The 22,394-nt window shown below is 43.1% G+C and overlaps 1 protein-coding gene across 1 annotated transcript; it reads left to right on the top strand.

Annotated features, from left to right (window-relative positions):
* Positions 1 to 8: 8 nt before the first annotated feature.
* Catsper2 (cation channel sperm associated 2) lies at positions 9 to 21,559 on the top strand. Its single transcript, XM_052723226.1, has 13 exons — positions 9 to 291; positions 1,077 to 1,217; positions 2,344 to 2,517; positions 2,692 to 2,760; positions 6,798 to 6,970; positions 7,455 to 7,610; positions 8,039 to 8,163; positions 13,804 to 13,982; positions 14,188 to 14,287; positions 14,537 to 14,566; positions 16,572 to 16,930; positions 17,274 to 17,441; positions 19,324 to 21,559. Exons 2-13 carry the CDS (start codon positions 1,079 to 1,081, stop codon positions 19,353 to 19,355), a joined length of 1,704 nt encoding a protein of 567 aa, XP_052579186.1. The 5' UTR covers positions 9 to 291; positions 1,077 to 1,078; the 3' UTR covers positions 19,356 to 21,559.
* Positions 21,560 to 22,394: the final 835 nt, after the last annotated feature.

Raw genomic sequence — 22,394 nt, 5'->3', positions numbered from 1 at the left:
AAGTCAGGGCTGAGTGGGCGGAAGTGCGCTGGGGCTGAAGGGAGGCCCGGAAGCGGTCCCGAGGGGAGCTTGAGCTGCTTCCCTCCCTCGCTGCCTCCCTCCCTCCCTCGCTGCCTCCCTCCCTCCCTCCTTCCCTCCCTCCCTCCGGGGCGTTGGGGCGCTCGCACACTTGGGCACCAGACGACACGTTTTCCAAATGTCAGGCTGTTGACTTGTCCAACTATAGGGCGTAGTAGCCCTACATCCTGCCGCTGCCCTACCTCGTATCCTGCTTGGTCAGGTTCACGTGAGGTCTGTATTCTTTGTCCAGACTTAGGCCTTCTGCCCCCTTGCCTGCGACGTTTTCACTGATGGCTGTGTTTTGTTCCTTTGGAGAGGGTGGGTATTTGAGGATTGAACCAGGAACCTTGTACAAGGCTGGGCAAGTGATCCATCGCCGAATTATATCGCTGGTCCCAGTCCTTTTTTGACTTTTTAAAAGAGACATGATCGCACTAAGTCTCCCAGCTTGGCCTCGAGTTCATTCTAGAATACTGTTCTCTAAGCCTGGTAGACCTAGAACTTCCCCGTCCTCTGGCCTCAGCCCCCCCAAGTATCAGGGACTGGTCTGCACCACCAGGCTCAGGCTCAGCTTTTACTTTTTTTTTTTGACAAGGTCTCACTGTGTGGCGCTGGCTGGCCTGGAACTAGCTATGTAGACCAGACTGGCCTCGAACTCAACAGAGATCTACCAGCCATTTGAGATTAGAAGTATGCGTCCCCACTGCCAGCCTTTTAAAGCTGAATTTTTAAAAAGAAATATTTAATTACAAATGCTGTCAGAAAGTGAAAATACCTGGATATTTAGTTGACTGGAAATATCTTCTATGATTCCTCTATCTTTTGCATAAACAAACAAAAAAAACAAAACCAAAGAACAAAAAAATTTTGAGTCTTTCAGTGCGTTTGTACTTTACTGCTCGTGGTTTCTTCGTATGGGCTCCTTTGATCTCTGAAAGGCAAAGAAGGGGGGGGGGACTCTAATCTTAATGAAACTCTTGAGAATGAGATGACCCTTGGTTCTATTTTCCTAACAGACATGGCACAGGACCGAGGACACGTACAGCTACCCAGAGCTGATGCCATTCGTTCACGGCTGATCGACACTTTCTCTCTCATAGAGCATTTGCAAGGCTTGAGCCAAGCCGTGCCGAGGCACACGGTCCGGGAGATACTTGGTTAGCAGCCTGTTCGGTCACACTAAATGTAATATTCCTGCCCACATCCTCAAAAGATAGAAAGTAGAGACGTATTGAAGGGTGGAGCCAGGAATGGTAGTATATGACTGAGTTAGGGAGATCACAAGTTTGAGACTAGCCTAGGCTACATAGCAAGATCCTGGTTCAAAACAACCACAACCACAATAACAAAATAGGGCTGGCAAGATGGCTTAGCGAGTGAAGGTGCGTGCTGCCAATACTGATAACCTGAGTTTGACTCTCGGGACCTACCTGGAAGAGGCACCAGGAGTTCAAGGTCATTCTTGGTTATATAGTTATAAAGGACAATATGGGTTGTATGAGACTCTATATCAAATAATGGGACCAGTGAGATGGCTCAGGGAGTAAAACATACTTGCTGCCATGTCTGAAAACCTGAGTTCCATACCCAGGCCCCACATGATATAAGAAAACAATCTACTCCTGCGGTTGTACACACACACACACACACACACACACACACACACAGAGTTTTTTTTTTTTAAAGTACAAATAAAAGGACAATTTAGGGACGAGAAGCCACACTAAACTTGATAAGTTCAGGGCTTTAGACCTCTGTCTCTTCCTCTGAGTCCTAGCTAGGTAACCCTGACTTTGCAAAGTTTCCGCCAAAGGTATTTAAAACTTGGAGGTTTCTGCGCTGGTTATGGTGGCACATGCTTTAAATCCCAGCGCTTAGAAGGCAAACAGGCCAGTGGATCTCTGAGTTGGAGAGAGCCCGGTCTACACAGCCTGTTCTAAGCCAGCTGGGACTTGAGGTTTGTACCTGCTGCTTTCATGAGCACAGTCAATGCGAGGCATGAACTATACATTTTAACTTCACACTAACAGAATTCTTAGTCACTCTGAAGAAACAGCTTACAAGGCAGAGCTGCTACTGCATGTAGACAGTCCATTGTTTCACCAGTATCCCTATCCCCTACTCTACCTGCTGTCCACCGTCCCCCAGTCTGTCTGTCTGTCTACTCTCTGTTTGGGAGGGGGGGAGGCTGGGGAGAGAAGGCAGTCTTACGTGTTGCCCAGTCCTGGTGGACTCAAGCTGAATGACAGGCACACCCAGGTACCTTTTCCATTTTTCTTCCAGATCCTTCTCGGCAGAAGAAACTCATGTCAGGAGACCAACACCAGCTCGTGCGCTTCTCCATAAAGCCCCAGCACATGGGGCACATCACACACTCCCAGCGAATGCTGAGCAGGCTCCGTGTGAGGTGCAGCCAGAGGCCACCTCTGTCCCTGTGGGCTGGATGGGTTCTTGAGAGTATCCTTTTGTGTTACTTGCTCTTGCTGTGGCTCTCCCTCATCCGTTACTGACTGATTTTCCCTCTCTCAAACTATTTTCTTCAAATTCTCATATCTGACACTGTTGACCTTACTATTTCAGCTGCATAAATGAGAAAGTACTCCATCTGTGTGTTTCCTTAAAAGAAAACAGGTCCCATCTTCTCGAAATTCATCATCTCCCTCATCTTTCTGAATACAATTGTACTGATGGTCGAAATAGGTGAGAACCGGTGCTGAATGAAAAAGGTAGTGTGTGGGAGATACTTTTCTTCCACCCTGATCATTTTATATTTTCAGATATCATCTTATTGTGATGGGGACAGATTTATTTATTCATTCATTTTCTGAGACTGAGTCTCACATAATCTACACTAGCCTCAAATTTCATATGTGGTAAGGATGACCTTGACCCTCACCTCCTACTTGTACTTTCCATCTGAGATTACAGATGTGCACCATTATGCTTAGCTAAGAGAAAATGGACTCTGAAAAACCTTTTTTTTTTGGTTTTTTGAGACAGGGTTTCTCCGTGTAGCTTTGCGCCTTTCCTGGATCTCGCACTGTAGACCAGGCTGGCCTCGAACTCACAAAGATCCGCCTGCCTCTGCCTCCCGAGTGCTGGGATTAAAGGTGTGCGCCACCACCGCCCCGCTAAATTTTTTTTTATATATTTATTATGTATGCAGTGTTCTGCCTACAGGCTAGAAGAGGGCACCAGATCTCATTACAGATGATTGTGAGCCACCATGTGGTTGCTTGGACTTGAACTCAGGACCTCTGGAAGAGCAGTCAATGCTTTTAACCTCTGAGCCATTTCTCCAGCCCGCTGAAAAACCATTTTTATATTATATGAAATGTATTAAAAATGGAAGGACATCTCCTTTCATTATTAACTCAGGCGGACTGCTCAGGTCAGGAGTGGTGATGGATGCCTTTAGTCCAGCACTTTGGAAGTTGAGGCAGGGTTATGAGTTAAGGCCAGCCTCACCTGTGTAGTAAAACTATCTAAAAAAAATTCATAAAAACTGCTTAGAATGAAAAGACAATAGAAATGTTTGATGGTGGTGGCGCACGCCTTTAATCCCAGCACTTGGGAAGCAGAGGCAGGCGGGTCTCTGTGAATTTGAGGCCAGTCTGGTCTACAAAGTGAGTTCCAGGACAGCCAAGGCAACAGAGAGAAACCCTGTCTCAAAAAAAAAAAAAAAGAAAACAACAACAACAAAAGTCCCCATAAGTATTTATTATTTTGATTTTATATGGTATTTCTTAATTTTTGAGGATTTTGCCAGTCTTATTTTCATATTATGTAACTTGGTCAAATAAATTGTTTTGTGACAATCTGTTTTTATATATTTATTTTATTTTGTATGTATACTTGTGCCTTCAGTGCCCATGGATGCCAGAAGAGGGCGCTGGGTTCCCCTAGACCTGAAGTTACAGATGGTTGTCCTCGGAATGGTTGCTGGGGATAGAATCCGGGGCACTCTGCCAGTGTTCTTACTGCTGGGCATCTCTCCAGGCCTTGTAATCTTACTTGTTTAAAACCAAATGCTTAGGGCTTGTAGTTTAGCCCAAGGGTGGAGTGCTTGCCTAGCATGTGAAAACCCCTGAGACTGGCCCCCAGTACTTCAAACACAAGAAAATAAAAGCAAAACATGCTTATTTCAATGGTAAGCACTATTTGAACTCGTGAATCACAAGTTGTGATTTTTTTTCCCCCAACACCAGCAATTGACCTTGGTGAAACATATATACAAATGACAGTGTGCTATTCTGCTCCATCATGCTGGATCTTCCTTCCCACCAGGGTGAACTTACCTGGTGTTCTATGAAGTGACTGATGTTGCTGTTGTGCCGTACTAGGGAGTAGCAACAGATGACTGCCTGTATCAAAACTGCCTTGTCTAATGCAGTTGTATACTTTGCCTGGCCTATCTGATTCAATACCTGCCTTCTACTCTGGAGGAAGAACGTCCACCGTGAATTAACTACGGCGGCGGCTAAGTCTCCTGGATTGACTGTATTGGGGTTCTTAGCTCTGTTTCCACTAAGGTTCTTTTGCCTTGCTAAGGCAGGCTGAATTCTTAGTTGGTTAGCTTGTTGGTGCTGGCATCTAAACCCAGGTACTCCGCAAGAGCAGTAAGTGCTCTTAACTGCTGAAACTTGTTAGTGTGTAGAGATGGGGCTCACTATCTAGCCCAGGCTAGCCCAGAACTTCCTATGTAGCCGCAGTTGTCCTCAGTTTGAGTTCTTCTGCTTCAGCCTCCCAAGTGCTACCTGGATTAAGGTGTTCAACACTAAACTTGAGTTTGTTTTTTTTGTTTGTTTGTTTTTTTTGTTTTTGGTTTTTCGAGACAGGTTTTCTCTGTGTAGCTTTGCGCCTTTCCTGGATCTCACTCTGTAGACCAGGCTGGCCTCGAACTCACAGAGATCCGCCTGGCTCTGCCTCCCGAGTGCTGGGATTAAAGGCGTGCGCCACCACTGCCCGGCGAGTTTGTTTGTTTTTAATGTAAACTAGGCCGCGCCCCCCAGAGGACTGCCTTTAAAGGAGTACATTATAACACCAGGCTTATTTTGTTCCAGGGTCTCACTAAAGAGTCTTGGCTGGCCTTAGTTCACTGTATAATCTGAGCTGCCTGTGAACTTTTGATCCTCCTCCCTCAGTCTCCCAAGTAGTAGAATGAAAGAATGGTTATATTTCATCTCCAGACAGTACACCTTTTCATTAGCTGATGCAGCATTGGCAGTGGTCTCCCCTGAATGTTCTGTCTCACGTAAGCAATTTCTCTGTTTGCTCTTCAGATTTTTCTTCAGCCTGCCTCTGCCTCCTGAGTGCTGGGATTAAAGGCGTGCACCACCACCACCCAGCCATTTTACTGTTTTTTTTTAAAGCCAGGCAGTGGTGGCACATGCCCAGCACTTGGGAGCAGAGGCAGGTGGATCTCTGTGACTTTGAGGCCACCCTGGTCTACAGAGAGAGTTCCAGGACAGCTATGGCTGTCTTGAAAAACCAAAAAAAAGTTTTTAAAAAAAGATTTCTCTCTCTCTCTCTCTGCTCTGTGTGTGTGTGTGTGTGTGTGTGTGTGTGTGTGTGTGTGTGTGTGTGTAAGTGCCAACAGAGGCCAGAAGAAGGTGTAGGATTCCCTAGAGCTGGAGCTCTAGACAGTTGTGTATTCTTAAGGTGTAAACTGTCTCTCCACCTCCAGATTATGTCATTGTCTTTATGGAATTCTGTCTGTGAAGGCAGAACTGAATAAACATTATTGCATTCTATTTTCCAGACTTCAGTGTGGTCCTCAGCACCTTCTACTACTATAATCCCCTGCTTCTGGGGGCCAGACTTTATTGTGTGTTTGTTTGTTTAATTACTTGTGTGTGTGTGTGTGTGTGTGTGTGTGTGTGTGTGTGTGTGTGTGTGTGTGTAGGTACAGGTGTCATGGCTCACATGTGGAGGTCAGAGAACAATTTGCAGAAGTCAGCTCTCTCTTTCCTGGGGATCAGACTCGGGTTGTTAGGCTTCCCAGTCAGCACTTCACTCCCCGAGCCGCCTGCTTGCTGGCCCAGAGCTATTGTTTTGAATTTAAGCTCCCATCATTGGTGAATTACACTACTTATTTACCACTAAGAAATAAAAGTCATCCTAGGACACATCAATTGTAAAAGGCATCTTTGAAATTATTCAGAAGTTTAATTTTTTAAAAAGATTTAATCTCCCATTTCTGTTTTCACTCTGTTTACAAGACTGATTGCTTTCCTATAACTTTTAGGACAAGCTTAGCTGTATAGCATATTGTGGGGGTGTAGTACAGAGAGGAATTCTGTAGGGTTGTATGACTGTGGAGTGGGTTGTAAGTGACTTGCAACTGTTACTTATACTAGTAACAAGAGGTAAAGTATAGCTATTGTTTTATGGGTAATCCTACCCTGTATTACATAGGTTGAAGCAAGATTTGATTCTACAGGTTTGATTCTAACATCAGTACAGTGGCTTACAACAGTCTGTAACTCCAGTTCCAGGGGATCTGGCACCCTCTTCTGACTTCAAGCAGCAGGCACACATGTGGTACACACACACACACACACACACACACACACACACACACACACACGCAGGCAAAATATTCATATACATTAAAAAAATCTAAGACATTCAAGAGAAATGGACTAGTAGTGGTTACAGCTCTGGTTTATAAGTGATAATCCTTCATTACTCAGCTTCTCACTTAACTTTTATTTCTCCCTTGCTCTACCTTACAGAATTGATGGAATCCACAAATACTAAACTGTGGCCATTGAAGCTGGCTTTGGAGGTTGCAGATTGGTTTATTTTACTTAGCTTCATTGTAGAGATCCTTCTAATGTGGATGTCCAGTTTTACTCTCTTCTGGAATAATGCCTGGAATGTCTTTGACTTTGCTGTTACCATGTTGGTAAGGAGAAATAGCCTTAGGATTAGTTAATGGGACCAGCAATATGCCTTGGTAAATTAAATTAATTAAAACCTCCAGGAAGGAATATATAGAAATTTATCAAATTGCTGCTTTGATTTTTTTGTCTTAAAACTAAAAAGTAATTGCAGAAATTGTCATTAGGAGTATCAGCCCCTAAGATGACATCTGCTAGTTACTGAGCACTAAGTTCCAGCTACGGTTTTAATTATTTTGTGTGGATTATCTTCTTTATGTTCTGTAACAAATCAAGGGATAAGCACTAATTTAATCCCATTTTTTAAATATCTAAATAAGTTGAAGTACAGAGCTTAAATATATTAATATAAAAAGACTAAATAGCAAACAGTCCCCAGAGAATGCTGTTCAAAGATAACACCCAGAAAACTATAAAGAAGATGGCATGAAGAGGGGCGACTGCCTGGGTTCTTTGGGTAGCCTTCCTTATTGCCTCTGTCTCCCGCAGTCTCTGCTTCCTGAGTTTGTGGTGTTGATAGGAGTCTCAAGGACGTCTGTGTGGCTTCAGCTGCTGAGGATCTCCCGGGTGCTGAGGTCTCTCAAACTGTTTGCACGATTCCCTCAAATTAAAGTTATTATATTGGCTCTGGCCAGGGCCCTGAAGGTGACTTACACTGGTTAACCTAAAGTGGGATGGGGGACAAGGTAGAAAGACACGGGTTTAGTATTTAATATGGTCCAAAAAAGTCATGAAAGGTTGTGTGAAATGTTCTTGTATGAGAACATTTGTATGTCATTAGGAGCATCAACCCCTAAAATAACCAGTACCAGTTACTGAGCACTAAGTACCAGCCACTGTTTTAAACAGTTTATGTGGATTATCTTTATGTTCTGGAACAACTCAAGAGGTAAGCACTAACTTTATCCCATTTTTAAAAATATTTAAACAAGTTGGTGTATAGAACTTAAAAAAAGTGAACTGCTGTGGTTTAGATTTATGGATTTGGTGGGAGGCGGCTGTGTGGGCTTGCCTGGGCAGCTGGTGGGATCAACCTTGCCTCACCCACCCCTGACTTGAATCCCGGCCTCTAGAGCATGACGTTCCTCTTGATGCTGCTGCTTATCTTCTTCTACATCTTTGCTGTAACTGGTGTCTACTTCTTCCAAGACTATTCCCGTTCAACTATCGAGGACCTTGAGTACAACATGTTCTTCTCGTAAGCATGGCTGAGGGCAACCTTCACGAGGGGAGAGGTTTGCGTGATACTGAGATTCTCACCCAAAGCACAGCAACACGAAAAACTAGTCTACTGTAAGAGAGTGGGATAGAATACAAAGAGAAGAAAGGAAAAACAGGGGTAGGAAGTAGAGCCAGCTCTGATGTGGGGCCTAGGACAACCAGGTTGGTTTGTTTTTTTAAGTTTTTTGAAAAGTTTAATGAAAATGTAATTGTGTCATTTCCCCTTTCCCTTCCTCTCACTAACCTCTCCCATGTTCCCTCTTCCCAACCCTCTCTTGCCCCTCCACTCACTCTTAACTCGACAGCCTCTTTTATTACTATTATTATGGGTATATATGTGGCACAAATATGTAAATACAACTTGCTGCATCTGTTTAGTGTTCCCTGTGTGTATATGATTTCAGGGCTGATCACTTTGTACTGGATAAACTGATTGGGTGATCATCCACGTGAGGGTAATCCCCCCTCTCTCCGCAGTCATCAATCAGTTGCCCTTAGTTACTTGTCTACAAGTGGGACCTCCGAGATTTCCACCTTCCACATTAGCATATCTATTGGTTCAGGTCTTGCCCTGACAGCCATATCCTGAGATATTCTGGCTGTAGCTTCCCTGTCATTTCTAGTAGATGCACTCTCAAAGCAGACTCTGTGGTTCTCTGTCTCTTAAAATTCCCTGCCCCTCTTCTGCAATGTTCTTTAAGTGCAGGAGCTGTGTGGTAGATATATCCACTGGGGCTGGGCTCCCCATGATCAATTGATCTATGCTTTATTGGTTTTCTATAATGGTCTCTGTCTGCTGCAAAGAGAAGCTTCTTTGATGCAGGGTAAGAGATACACTTACCTGTGAGTACAAGGATACGTTTTATTTTATTTATTATTTTTTTATAACTATTTTATGTGCATCGGTATGAAGGTGTCAGATCCCCTGGAACTGGAGTTACAGACAGTTGTGAGCTGCCATGTGGGTGCTGGGAAGTGAACCCAGGTACTCTGGAAGAGCAGCCAGTGTTCTTAACCATTGAGCCATCTCTCCAGCCCAAGGATAATTTTTAAAATGCAGTTAGGAATTAGGAATTAGGCTGGTCTAGTAAAGTGGTTATAGGTTTTCCTCTTAAGATCCATGATCTCACCAGCCTAGTGTAGTTGACTAGGATTCTAATACCAGACATGATTTGCCTCCTGTTGAGCAGGCCTTAAGGCCAGTTAGACAGCTATTGGTTACTTCCAGATCTGAGTGCCACTACCATACCTTTGGGGACATCTCACCATGCTGGTCATTGTTGTGGTTCATGGGCATCACAGCTGGATAAGACTACGAATTGCTTTTCTTCCTTGGAAGACTGCATAGCACCTTCTGGTATTATGAAAGCTAGACTGCAGGATGAAGGCTTTCAAATTAGATCCAGCTCAAATCTTCTGAGTCTTGTGTCCAAAGTGTATCATGTCTTCATCAATAAAACCCTCTACCTCTGAGAGGCAACCAAGGACAGCAGCAATAGCCTATACTGTTTTGTTTTGTTTGTTTGTTTGTTTCTGGTTTTTTGAGACAGGGTTTCTCCGTGTAGCTTTGGAACTTGTCCAGGATGGCCTCAAACTCACAGAGATCCACCTGCCTCTGCCTCCCAAGTGCTGGGATTAAAGGCCTGAGACACCACCACCTGGCAAATTAACCCGTTTCTATTAATCTATGCATCACATGTGGCCAGTGGCTTACTGGTACTTTCACATCTAGCTTCTTGGGCGACTCGCTGGTATCTCCCCAACTCAGCCCTCTTCTCCCTGTATCTCTGTTTGGATTTCCCGCCTGATTATATCCTGCCTTGCTATAGGCCAAAGCAGCATCTTTATTAACCAATGGTAATAAAACATATTCCCAGAGTAAACAAAGAATCCCACAGCAGAGATTTCTGTAGGTGTGTACTAATACATCCAGCTGGAATCTAATTTAGCAACATCTCAAAGGCGGTTTTGTTCTGTTTTATTTTGAGACAACATTCTCCTTTATAACCCAGGTTGGCCTTGGCAGATCTCCTGCCTCAGCCTCCCAAATATTGGGATTGCTATAATTAGATCCTTTCTTAGATTGTTTTATTTGTTTTGTTTTTCAGGCAAGTGGAATTGGAATTTTCTTTGGGCTGCCAACCAGCTCCCAAATAAAGACATGGAGACTTATTATTAATTATGAATGCTTGGCCTTAGCTTAGGCTTGTCCCACTAGCTCTTTTAACTTAATTTAAACTGTTTCTGTTCATCTACATTTTGCCTCAGGACTTTTTACCTTTCTTTCATTCTGTATGTCCTACTTTCCTGCTTCCTCTGTGTCTGCCTGTCTGGCCCCTGCATCACCCTGGTGTCTCTTTTTCTTTCTTCCTTTTTTCTTCCCCAAGCCTAAATTCCTCCTCCGACTTACTCTTCCTGCCTGGAAGTTCTGCCCATACCTCCTTCCTCACTATTGTCTGTAGCTAGAGTTTTCCTGCCTGGCCCATAGTCAGGACAAATATCTGTCACCTGCCAGTCCCACAGCCGCTCAGACCTAACCAAGTAAACACAGAGACTTATATTGCTTACAAACTGTATGGCCGTGGCAGGCTTTTTGCTAACTGTTCTTATATCTTAAATTAACCCATTTCTATAAATCTATACCTTGCCACATGGCTCGTGGCTTACTGGCATCTTTACATGCTGCTTGTCATGGCGGCGGCTGGCAGTGTCTCTCCCACTCAGCCTTCCACTTCCCAGCATTCTCCTCTCTCCTTGTCCCGCCTATACTTCCTGCCTGGCCACTGGCCAATCAGTGTTTTATTTATGCAGAACGATATCCACAGCACTATTGTCATTTGGTTTTTTATTAGATCAATCAGGTGCCTTAGGCAGACAAGGTAAAACAGCAACACATCTTTACATAGTTAAACAAATGCAACACATCTTTGCATAGTTAAACAAATGGAACACATCTTATATTTTTGGTTGTGAGCCTAGCCTTTAACGGCTGAGCCATCTCTCCAGCCCGCAACACATCTTTACATAGTTAAATATTCCAAACAGGCAAGGCCTTGACCTAAATATATAATAAAAGATGGTCTTGAACTCCTGATCATCCTCCTGCTTCCACTTTCCAAGTTCTGGGATGATAGCTATATACCATGATCACACCTCTAAACTCTTTATTTATTTATTTATTTATTTATTTATTTTTTGACAGGGTCTCCATGGATGTTGTGGGGCAGGTCTTTAATCCCAGGGTGGGGGTGGAGGTGGAACAGGTTTCACTATACCTCTGACTGGCCTGGAACTCACGAAGATCCACCTGCCTGCCTATTTGCTGAGTGCTGGGAATAAAGGCATGCACCAGCACACTTGGCTTCAGCTCTTCTTTTTTCTTTTTCTTTTTTTTTTTCTTGAAATAGGGTCTCACTATGTAGCTCAGGCTGTCCTGAAACTTACTATGTTGATCAGGCTGGCCACCATGCCTGGCTGTCAGCTCTAGACTCAACACACACTTCTGTTAAAAAAAAAAAATTGTAGCAGAGTGAGGTGGCTCATTCCTGTACTCTTAGCCCTTGACAGCTGAGGCAGGAGGATGGTTACCAGTTCCAGGCCAGCTTGGTTGATGCAGTGAGTTCTAGACCATCCAGGGCTACACAATGAGACTTTGTCACAGAAAAAATAAGCTAAAAATCAACACAAGAAATAAATAGGGAAGAAGAAAATTTTAGATACTTTGTTTTTATGGACAAAAGATTTCAGGAAAGAGCAAACCCAGGGCCTTATACATGCTATGCAAATGCTCTATGATGTAGCTTTAGTCCTTAATCTCCAAATAATTCATTTATAATTGTATGCATTTACATTTTAAATGTTATTTGTATGTATTATCATTCATTATATGGGGTTGCCATCCATTTATTTGTCTAGCAGTTGATATTGTTCTGAAACAATTACAGATATAACGTTAGATAGGAATGTTTGTTAAATTTCTTCTATTATATAAAAAAATGACATATAAAATTTATATGGAGTAGGGGTCAGAGAGATGATTCAGTGGTTAAGAGCACTGGTTGCTCTTCCACGGGACTCAATTTTAATTCCCAGTGCCCACACAGCAATTCACAATTATTTCTAACTCCAGTTCCAGGGGATTGGCCTCTCCCTTTTGGCATGCATGTGGTTCATAGACACACAAGCAGGGAAAACATCTATACACAGAATAAAAAATAAAAAAAGAGGACCTAGAGAGATGGTTCAGCAGTTAAGAGCATTGACTGCTCTTGCAGAAGACCTGGGTTTGATTCCCAGCATCCACATCCACATAGTGGCTCATAACCATCTGTAATAGTTTAGGGGATCTGTCCCCTCTTCTAATCTCAGGCACCAAGCATACATGTGGTACACACACATACATACAGGTAAAAATACTCAAGTACAAATAAAGAAATTCGTAGACTTGTAGATCATGAGCTTAGAAAAATGTTTTTAGTTGGTGATTTGTCTTTTAAGAGTTCAGTCAGGGCTCGCAAGACGGCTCATTGGGTAAGGATGCTTGCTACCAAGCTGGATAACCTGATCAATCCTGGAACCTACATGGTAGAAGGAGAGAACCAACTCTTAAAAGACATCCTTTGGCCGGGCGGTGGTGGCGCACGCCTTTAATCCCAGCACTCGGGAGGCAGAGCCAGGCGGATCTCTGTGAGTTCGAGGCCAGCCTGGGCTACCACGTGAGTCCCAGGAAAGGCGCAAAGCTACACAGAGAAACCCTGTCTCGAAAAACCAAAAAAAAAAAAAAAAAAAAAAAAAAAGACATCCTTTGAGCTCCAGATCTGGGCAGTGGCATGCACACACACACAACATAAGATAATGTAAAAAATTTAAAATAAAAGAATTTAGTCTGGAGCCAGGATGGCTTTAATCCCAGCATTTGGGTGGTGGAGGCAGGTGGAGCTCTGTAAGTTTGAGGTCAGCCTGGTCTATGTATTGAGTTCTAGGACAGCACACAGAGAAACCCTGTCTTGAAAAAAAATCAAAACAGAACAAGAGGCTGGAGAGATGGATTAGTGATTAAGAACATTGGCTGCTCTACCAGAAGACCCAGGTTCAATTCTCAGCACCCACATGGCAACTAACAGCTCCCTATGACTCCAGTTCCAGTGGAGCCAACCCTCACACAGACACACATGCAGGCAAAACACCAATGCACATCAAAGAAATAAATAGATAATTTAAAAAACACATACAAAAGAATTTAGTTAGTATGTATTTATTGAGAAAGCAGCAGCCCCAGGACTAATAAAATATTGAGAGGTATTTATAGGATATTCACGATAAAGGGGAACATAATAAAAGTGATTTCAGACTGAAGAATGGTTAGCTAGAAAATATGGAATATGATAGAAAAGGAGCCAAAATCAGAGCATATTATAAAGAAATGCCCTTAAAGTTGCTTTCAGAATAAGAATGAAGCCAGGCACAGAGGCAGGAGTTCAACTCTGTGAGTTCAAAGCCAGCCTTGTCTGCATAGTGTTCCAGTCTAGCCTGGGCTGCATAGTGAGACTCAAAACAAAAGCCAGTTTCTGAAAGGTTTGGATCTATGCTTCTGTATATTCTCACTCTGCTTTTTTAGGGACCTACCAAATTCCCTGGTGACAGTGTTCATCCTCTTCACCTTGGACCATTGGTATGCAGTACTTCAGGACGTCTGGAAGGTGCCGGAAGCCAGCCGTCTATTTAGCAGCATCTATGTGGTCCTTTGGTTGTTGGTTGGCTCCATTATCTTTCGAAATATCATAGTAGCCATGATGGGTAAGCCCGGGGAAGGTGCAACTAGGCAAGGGGGATGGTGGGAAGAAACTGGCCGTTTGGGGTTGGTGGACTATTGGGAGAGAACCTAGTGTAGCAAGGAAGTTTGGATATTGGAATCGTTATTTCACTTTGTGTCTCCCCACTTAAGCACTCTTCTTGGTCTAGTCACTATCATTTTCCAACTCCTAATGGCCCTTTGGGGCAGTTACTAACTTTCAGAATATTAGAAACGAGCTGAGTGAGGAGATGACCCACCTGGAGGTTCAGTATAAAGCTGACATATTCAAGCGACAGATTATCCAGAGGTTAGCTTCTGTGTGTTTAAACCCAGTGTTATTTCTCAACTCATTTCCTGTTTCTTTTCCTTGGCCCTATGACCTCATTTTTGCCTAAAGGTAAGAAGTCCCCATTCTACTTTTTCTTTATAAGCAATGGGGTTTCTCTAATCCCCTTCATTACTTAGTTTTCTGTCCTTATAGATCTGAATTGTTTATTAGACATCTTCTGAGTTGTAGCTTTTTTTCTAATTTTAATTTTTTTGTTTTGTTTTATAGGAGACAAAACCTGTCCCCTGAATTAGTAAGGTAAAGTAATAGCAACATGGATGACAGGTTAGGAGTAAGTATGTGAATTGGGATGGAAATATAAGAAGGAGTAGATGGTAGAAATCATCAGTACCCCAAAAATTATTTATCCATGTCCTAACTCTTTAAAACCTGTGAATGTGACTTTATTTGAAAAGGGGTCTTTGTAGATGTGGTTAATCTAAAGATCTTGAAATGGGCTGTCCTGGGTTATTTGAGGAGGTTCTGAATTAGCAACAAAGATCCTCTAGGAAACCAAGAGAAGCCATGGCAGCAGAGAATAGGTGAACGTGTGGGGTTTTGTTTGTTTTGTTGAGACAGGGTCTCTTTGTGTAGTCCTGGCTGTCCTGGAACTTGATGGCTGGTCTCAAGCTCTTGGAAATCCTCCTGCCTCTGCCTCCGAGTGTTGGGATTAAACATATGTGCCACCACACCTGGCTGATTATTTTGTTTTTTGTGGAGATTTTTTTTCTTAAATTTTTTTAAAATTTTGACTTGGACATAGTAGTACATGCCTTTACCAATCATGTCTGGCGATGGTTGTAATTTTAAACAGGATAACTAGGACATCCTCACTGAAAGAAATAATGTGAGCAAAGACTTGAAGCGATGAAATTTCCATGAGTATATCTATAGTGAGAGTGCTAGTAGCAGAGAGAAGAGCTGCTGCAAAGATCTTAAACTGGAAGCATACCTACTGTGTTTGAGAAACAGTAATGCCCATTGTAAAAGGAGCAGAAAAAGAGTGACAGGAGGTGAGGGCAGAGAAATAATGGATTGGGTATTAGCTACTTTTCTGCAGCTGTGATAAAACGCCATGACCAAGGTAACTTACTGAAAGGAAAAGTTTATTTTGGCTCATGTTTCCAGAGGGAGTGGAATAATGACAGAGGGGGCATGGCAGCGGGTAGCCAGAGCAGGAAGCTGAGAAATCACAGCTTTAACTGCAAACATGAAGCAGAGAGAGTGATCTGGAAGTGGGACAAGGCTGTGAACTCTCAAAATCTGTCCCTAGTGGCATAATTTCTCCAGCAAAGCTCCACTTTCTGAAGTTTCCACAACCTTCCCAAATAGCACCACCAACCAGGTACCAAGTGTTAAAATACATGAACCTGTGGGAGACTGTAGGCAGAGTTCTTTGACGGGTTCCCCAAATGACCACACAGAGACATTATTAATTATAAATGCTCAGCTGATAGCTTAGGCTTGTTACTAACTAGCCCTTTCAACTTAAATTGACCCATATTTCTTATCTGTGCTCTACCACATGGTGGTACCTTCTTTCAGTGCAGCATATTCACCTCCTGCTTCCTCTGTGTCTGACTGGCCACTCTGACTTCCTTCTTCCCAGAGTTCCCTCAGTTTGGCTCTCTCGCCTAACCTCTTTCTGCCTGGCCATTGACCAATCAGTTTTTTTTTTTTAGATTTATTTATTATGTATACGGAAGAGGGCGCCAGATCTCATTACAGATGGTTGTCAGCCACCATGTAGGTGCTGGGAATTGAACTCAGGACCTCTGGAAGAGCAGTCGGTGCTCTTAACCTCTGAGCCATCTCTCCAGCCTGACCAATCAGTTTTTTATTATCAATGAAAGCAACACATCTTCACAGTGTACAAAAGGATTATTCCACAGCAGGAGGCATTGCTCATTCAAACCACCCCAGCATGGGAACATGATTCTGTAGGGTGATAGGAGGTTATTGTAGGCTCTTAAATCTTATTTATAGCAAATGGAAGCAGAGCTGAGGAATGGCATGAAGTGATTTACATTTAAAAACAGGATCTTCTGTTGGACTAGTATGGGAAGGAAGAGATCAGTTATGAAAGATACATTGGGGATGGCTGAGCTAGAAAGTACCTAAGCCTAGAGTCTGAGAACAGTTTGGCTCTTAAAGCTGTAAATCAAAGCTTTAGGGATGGCTAGGCTCAGAACTAGCATAATAAGTGGACTATTATATCTTGCAAGTATATTTGAAGCAATAAAATTTATTTCTTTATATATAGAGAAACGAGTCAAGGAAAGCACTCTGAAGACTTACTAGAGCCATCTAAAGGGTCTGGAGCCAGTGATGCTGAAAACACTGATGATGAGAAAAGTGATGCCGAGAGAAGTGATGCGGATAAAAGTGATGCCGAGAGAAGTGATGCTGAGAGAAGTGATGCCGAGAGAAGTGATGCCGAGAGAAGTGATGCTGAGAGAAATGATGCGGATAAAAGTGATGCTGAGAAAAGTGATGCTGAGGAAAGTGATGCTGAAGCTAAGAAAGGACAAAAAGAATCGTCAAAATCGAAAGTCGACCCAGCCCCCGCTTCCAACTCTTTATCCTCCTACGGTTCCTCTGTAGTTGATTTTGATTTTGTTGGTAAGCAGAATGGGTCCTTCCATTTGAATTCAGGTTCATCTTGCTTAATTCAACCACAGTCATTGTTTTGCAGCCCAGGATGACTTCAAACCCTCAATTGTCCTGCCTTACTCTCCAGATAACGGGAGGGCGGCATGCATAAGATATCCATGTTGTCACCACTTCCTCCCCTTTCTCCTTTTCCCCCCTTCCCTTTTACACTTACACTGTAGCTCAAGCTAGCTTAGAACTCACTATGTAACACTAGCAAGCCCAGTGTCTCAACCTTCCAAGCTCTGGGATTGCAGGTGTGTACCACCACATCTGGCCTAGACATGTTTTTAAGAAGCATTCTTCCTTACAGATAATTTGGACTGGGAGACTCTTGTTCATGAGAACCTGCCTGGGTTAATGGATATGGATCAGGACGACCGTGTTGTTTGGCCCAGAGATTCACTTTTCCGGTATTTTGAGTTACTGGAAAAGCTTCAGTATAACTTGGAGGAGCGCAAGAAGTTGCAAGAATTTGCAGGTGAGAACTTAAGGCAGTCCTGGGGTCCAGAAGTTTTAAGTATATGAAAGTAGCACCTTAGCCTCAATTACTCCTGCTACTCTGAAACAGTAATTTAGAAAAGAGCTAGAAATCATCTCCACCAGGGGGCGCTCATGTCTTACAAGAGCTGAAAGCTTGAGTCTCAGGAGGCTATTACTAAGTTGGTATTGTTGAGATCAGGCCAAGGTTTTGTATGTGAATATACATGTGTGCATTGTGACGCAGAAAGGCCATGGGAACGTATAGCATTTAGGGGTCAGCAAGATGGCTCAGTGAGTACAGGTACTTGTTACCAAGCCTGATAACTGGAAGGAAAGAGCCAACTTCTGAAAGTTGTCCTTAGATCTCCATGCTGTGCCATGGAGTTCAGGGCAGGATATCAAAGACTGTTTCTGTCTGTATCAAAATGTTACCTGAGGTTAGTTCTTTTCTTCCCAGTCATTCTTAGCCATATTCTGGTAGAGAGAGACAAGATGGAGGAAGGAAGAAGCAGAAAGGAACTTTTTAAATTTTTGTTTTGTGAGTCAGGGTCTCACTTGTAGGTTTTTGTTTGTTTTTTCGAGACAAGGTTTCTCTGTGTAGTTTTGGTGCCTGTCCTGGATCTCGCTCTGTAGACCAGGCTGGCCTCAAACTCACAGAGATCCACCTGGCTCTGCTTCCCGAGTGCTGGGACTAAAGGCGTGCGCCACCACTGCCCGGCAGTAGTTCTTCACTATGTTGCTATATATAACCCAGGCTGGCCTCAAATCCCAGCAATCCATTGCCTCACCTGTCCAAAACAGAGCCCAAAGTTATCTATTTATCCACCTCTTCTTTCCTTCCTTCCTTCCTTCTTTCCTTCCTTCCTTCCTTCCTTCCTTCCTTCCTTTCCTCCTCCTCCTCCTCCTCCTCCTCCTCCTCCTCCTCCTCCTCCTCCTTCATCATTTCACTATGTAGCTGTGACTGGTCTGAAACTCACTATGTAGACCAGACTGACCAGGAATTACAGAAATCTTCCTGCCTCCTCTTTCCAAGTACTGGGATTAAAGATTTGCTTTACCACACTCAGCTCAGAGTCCAGATCTTTAAAAAATTATGTTTGAAGCTTTCGTACAAGTGTACAGTAGATGTTCAACATATCCCACATTCCTTTTTTGCTTCCTTGCTTCCTTCCTTTCCTTTTGGTTTTTTGAGACAGAGTTTTTCTGTGTAACAGCTCTGGCTATCCTGGAACTCACTCTGTAGAGGTTGGCCTTGAACTCACAGAGAATCCGCCTGCCTCTGCCTCCTGAGTGCTGGGATTAAAGGCGTGCACCACTACTGCCCGGCTTTCCCCATGCATTTCTAACCTTTCCTTTCTTCCCCTTCCTGCTACCCCATCCCCCCTTTAGCATTTATTTACTTATTGTGGAGGAGTGTGTGCATGCAGTGAGTGGTCAGAGGACAGCTTCTGAGAGGCACTTCTATCCTTCCATTATATGGGTTCTGAGAACTGAACTTGGACAGTCAGGCTGGGCAGCAAGTGTCTTTATCTGCTGAGCTACCCTGCTGTCTCTGCCAGTTCTCTTTGTTCCCTAAGCAGTTACATCTGAGCTTTCTTTCATGTCATATATACATGTATGATCTTATGTATCTATATAAAATCTAGGAACCACAAATGGAGGAAATAAATGGTATTTTATTTTCAAAGTTATTCCAAGGCTGCAGAGCTCAGACCTTGATGAACTTGTTTATGGTAAAGAAAAGGTAGGTTTAAGCATCCTAGAGCAAATATCAGTTGAGATTTATGTGGGAATCTGGAACCCAGGAAGCAAGGTCTTTGGCAAACATACATGTGTTCACACATCCTTAGCTGCTGGCCTCACAGTCTGTCTCTTTACAGTCCAGGCCCTGATGAGTTTTGAAGACAAGTAGAGGTCCAATGGATGGCAGGCGTGTCTTTGGACCCAGCAAAAGCTAATGAAGGGAATAGTTGGAAATAGAGAATTCAAAATATAAATATCTAATAAATACTGCTAATGAATATTTCCGGTAAGTTAATTAAATATTTTTGTGAGATGTAGATGATACAAAAAGGCAAAAAGTTACTTCAGAGGCTATTGGAGCCTGTGCTTCTTCCTGGCCTACCAGCCTGTCTCCGGTCCCTGCTGGGACTCTTCAGGACTGTACCATTCTAGCTCCTGTTCTTCTTCTAACTTCTACTTCCTAGTAAGAACTCAAATCCCACTTTATTTTGGCTAGTCTGTGAAGGCTTCTATGTGGAATAACTAAATCCTCAGGGACATTAGTGTAGCTACTCGAGAAGTGATGTTTCCATTGTCCGCTCTGCTGATACTGTTCCTCTGGTGCACCATTAGCTTTCTTTCTCAGTGCTAGGACAGGACCCAGGGCTTCACACATGGTCGGCCTGGGCTTTGCCAGTCACTTACATCTCTAGCTTCCTTTTTATTGACTTTATTTCAGTCCCAGAATCAGCCAACAATCCAGACCAAATGGTCCAGAATGCTCCCATGCACCATTAGCTTCAGTCACACGTTATTCATACCATTTCTGGAAAAAGATAATGCATTTCTTCATCACCCTTGTCATAGACCAGGGAAGTTTTCATGTCAGTTTATGTTCCACGGTTTGTAGGACCTCAGAAGTGATCTATTTCCCATCAAGGCAGAGACATCTTTTTTGTTTGTTTGTTTATATGTGATGCCAGAGATCAACCCCATATTCTCATGATCCTACCACTGTTCTATAACCCAGCAGGAAGCCTTTTATAATATCCCTGAAAGAGTGACTATCTAGTGGTGGTTGGTGATGGACTATCTGAAGGTATCCCATTCCGTTATGGAAGGACTCAAGTCTTTTGGGTAGGTTTTTTGAGATGGAGTCTCTGGTTTCACCCCAGGCTGGCCCCAAACTTACTATGTAATACAGACTGGCCTTGAACTCCTGCCTCTTGGGTCATAGGGTTACATGCCCAGCATATGACTTATTTCTTTGGAAATGCTTATTATTAAAAATTCTATCAACCTTGGCTGAGGAGATGGTTCAGTGGTAAAGAGCATTTACTACTCTTGCAGAGGACCCAGGTTCAGTTCCCAGCACCCTCATGGTGGCTCACAACTTCCTGTAACTCCAGGTCCAGGGATCTGACACCCTCTTCTGCTCTTCTCAGGCACTACATGCACATGGTGCACAAACAGATGCACATAGAAATGCAAAACACACATGCACATAAAATCAATAAACATTTTTAAAAATTCTGTTACCTGTTGAGTGCTTGATCTATGTATAAACAATTTAATATATATATGTGCTACACAATATACTCTATATTTGGAGTATGTATGTATATAAAATAACCAGATGTGTAAGACAAACTCCCATTTTAAATTATTTTTTTTTGTGGGGGGAGTGGATTTTCAAGACAGGGTTTCTCTGTGCAGTCCTGGATGTCCTGAATTCCCTTTGTAGACCAGGCTGGCCTCGAACTCACAGAGATCCACCTGCCTCTGCCTCCTGAGTTCTGGGATTAAAGGTGTGTGCCACCACTGCCTGGCCCATTTTAATTTTTTTAATTGAAAACTTCTTTTTCTTTGAGACAGAGTTTCACTTCATACATAGTCCATGCTGGACTAGAACTTTTTATGTAGTCCAGACTGGCTTGAGCTCTGTGGATAGTTAGACCTTGTCTCAAAAACAAGCATAGTGCTGAGATGGCTTGGTTGATAAGGTGCTTGTCGGGGAATTCTAAGGATGTAAGGTCCTTATGAGTTCAGGTCCTAACACCCACACAGGAGCCAGGCATGACAACATGTCTACTACCCTAGTTCTGGGATGCAGAGACAGGAGATCCCAGGACTCACTTGCCAGCCACTCTAGCCAAAACGGAGTTCCAGGTTCAATTAGTGTCCCTGTCTAAAATAAATAAATTAGGTGGAGAGTGATAGAGGAACATATCTGATGTTGACTTCTGGCCTCCACACATCTCTGTGTGAGTCTATACCTGTACACATATAAACACACATGCATACAGCATTTCTACCAACCCACCCCCACAAATAAAACAAATACCAAAAATAAGATAAAGCCCTGAATGGTATACTGTAAAATGTTTTATGTTATATGAATTATCTGTCCAAACAATGTATACAAAGGTTTTCTTTTTTATTAGATTTATTTATTTGTTCATTTACTTTGTATATGTCTTTATATGTGAATACCAGAAAGCGTGAGTGGAGGTGGGACTTGAACTCGGTTATTAGATTTCATAGCTGAGCCATCTTACCAGGAGGATTTCTTGAAATCAAGAACAACACAGTTGGACAAGTGCATCCTTGTAATCTCAGTACTTCGAGGTAGGGGCGGGGATCAAGAGTTAAAGGTTGAGCCAAGGACTGGCTCAGCCAGTTTTTACCTGTATTTCTGGTGCTTTATTGCTTTTTAGAGATCGTCGTCTGAGAACTAAGCAGAGATGGCTGAATTTGTAATTCTCCTGCTTGGGTGACTGGGTGACTTGTATGGACTAAGGGCATTTTCTTTGCTTGTCTTTTGTTATAATCATTCTGCTTCCAAGAACTGGAATTACAGGCATGTGACAAAATACTCAGCTTGAATAAGCATTTGTTTGTTTGTTTGTTTTTTGTTCTTGTTTTGTTTTGGTTTTTGGTTTTTTGAGACAGGGTTTCTCTGTGTAGCTTTGCGCCTTTCCTGGAACTCACTCTGTAGTCAGGCTGGCCTCGAACTCACAGACATCTGCCTAGCTCTGCCTCCCGAGTGCTGGGATTAAAGGTGTGCACCACCATCGCCCAGCCCTGTTTTTTGTTTTTCAAGACAGGGTTTCTCTTTGTAGCTCTACCTGTCCTGGAACTCGCTTTGTAGACCAGGCTGGCCTCAAACTCACAGAGATCCTCCTGCCTCTTCCTCCCAAGTGCCAGGATTAAAGGCCTGCACCACTTT

The sequence above is a fragment of the Peromyscus californicus genome, unplaced genomic scaffold (genome assembly GCF_007827085.1).
Source record: "Peromyscus californicus insignis strain IS unplaced genomic scaffold, ASM782708v3 Scaffold_7__1_contigs__length_154581171, whole genome shotgun sequence".
NCBI lineage: Eukaryota > Metazoa > Chordata > Mammalia > Rodentia > Cricetidae > Peromyscus > Peromyscus californicus.
Note: the sequence above shows the minus strand (reverse complement) of the source record. Positions and strands in the feature narration are given on the sequence as shown.

Excerpts from the sequence above, each read along its gene's own strand:
- Catsper2 (XM_052723226.1), top strand. The coding sequence starts at position 1,079 with ATGGCACAGGACCGAGGACACGTACAGCTACCCAGAGCTGATGCCATT. Across the intron at positions 14,288-14,536 it reads AAGCGACAGATTATCCAGAG|GAGACAAAACCTGTCCCCTG; the intron begins GTTAGCTTCTGT and ends TTTGTTTTATAG. Across the intron at positions 16,931-17,273 it reads AGTTGATTTTGATTTTGTTG|ATAATTTGGACTGGGAGACT; the intron begins GTAAGCAGAATG and ends TCTTCCTTACAG.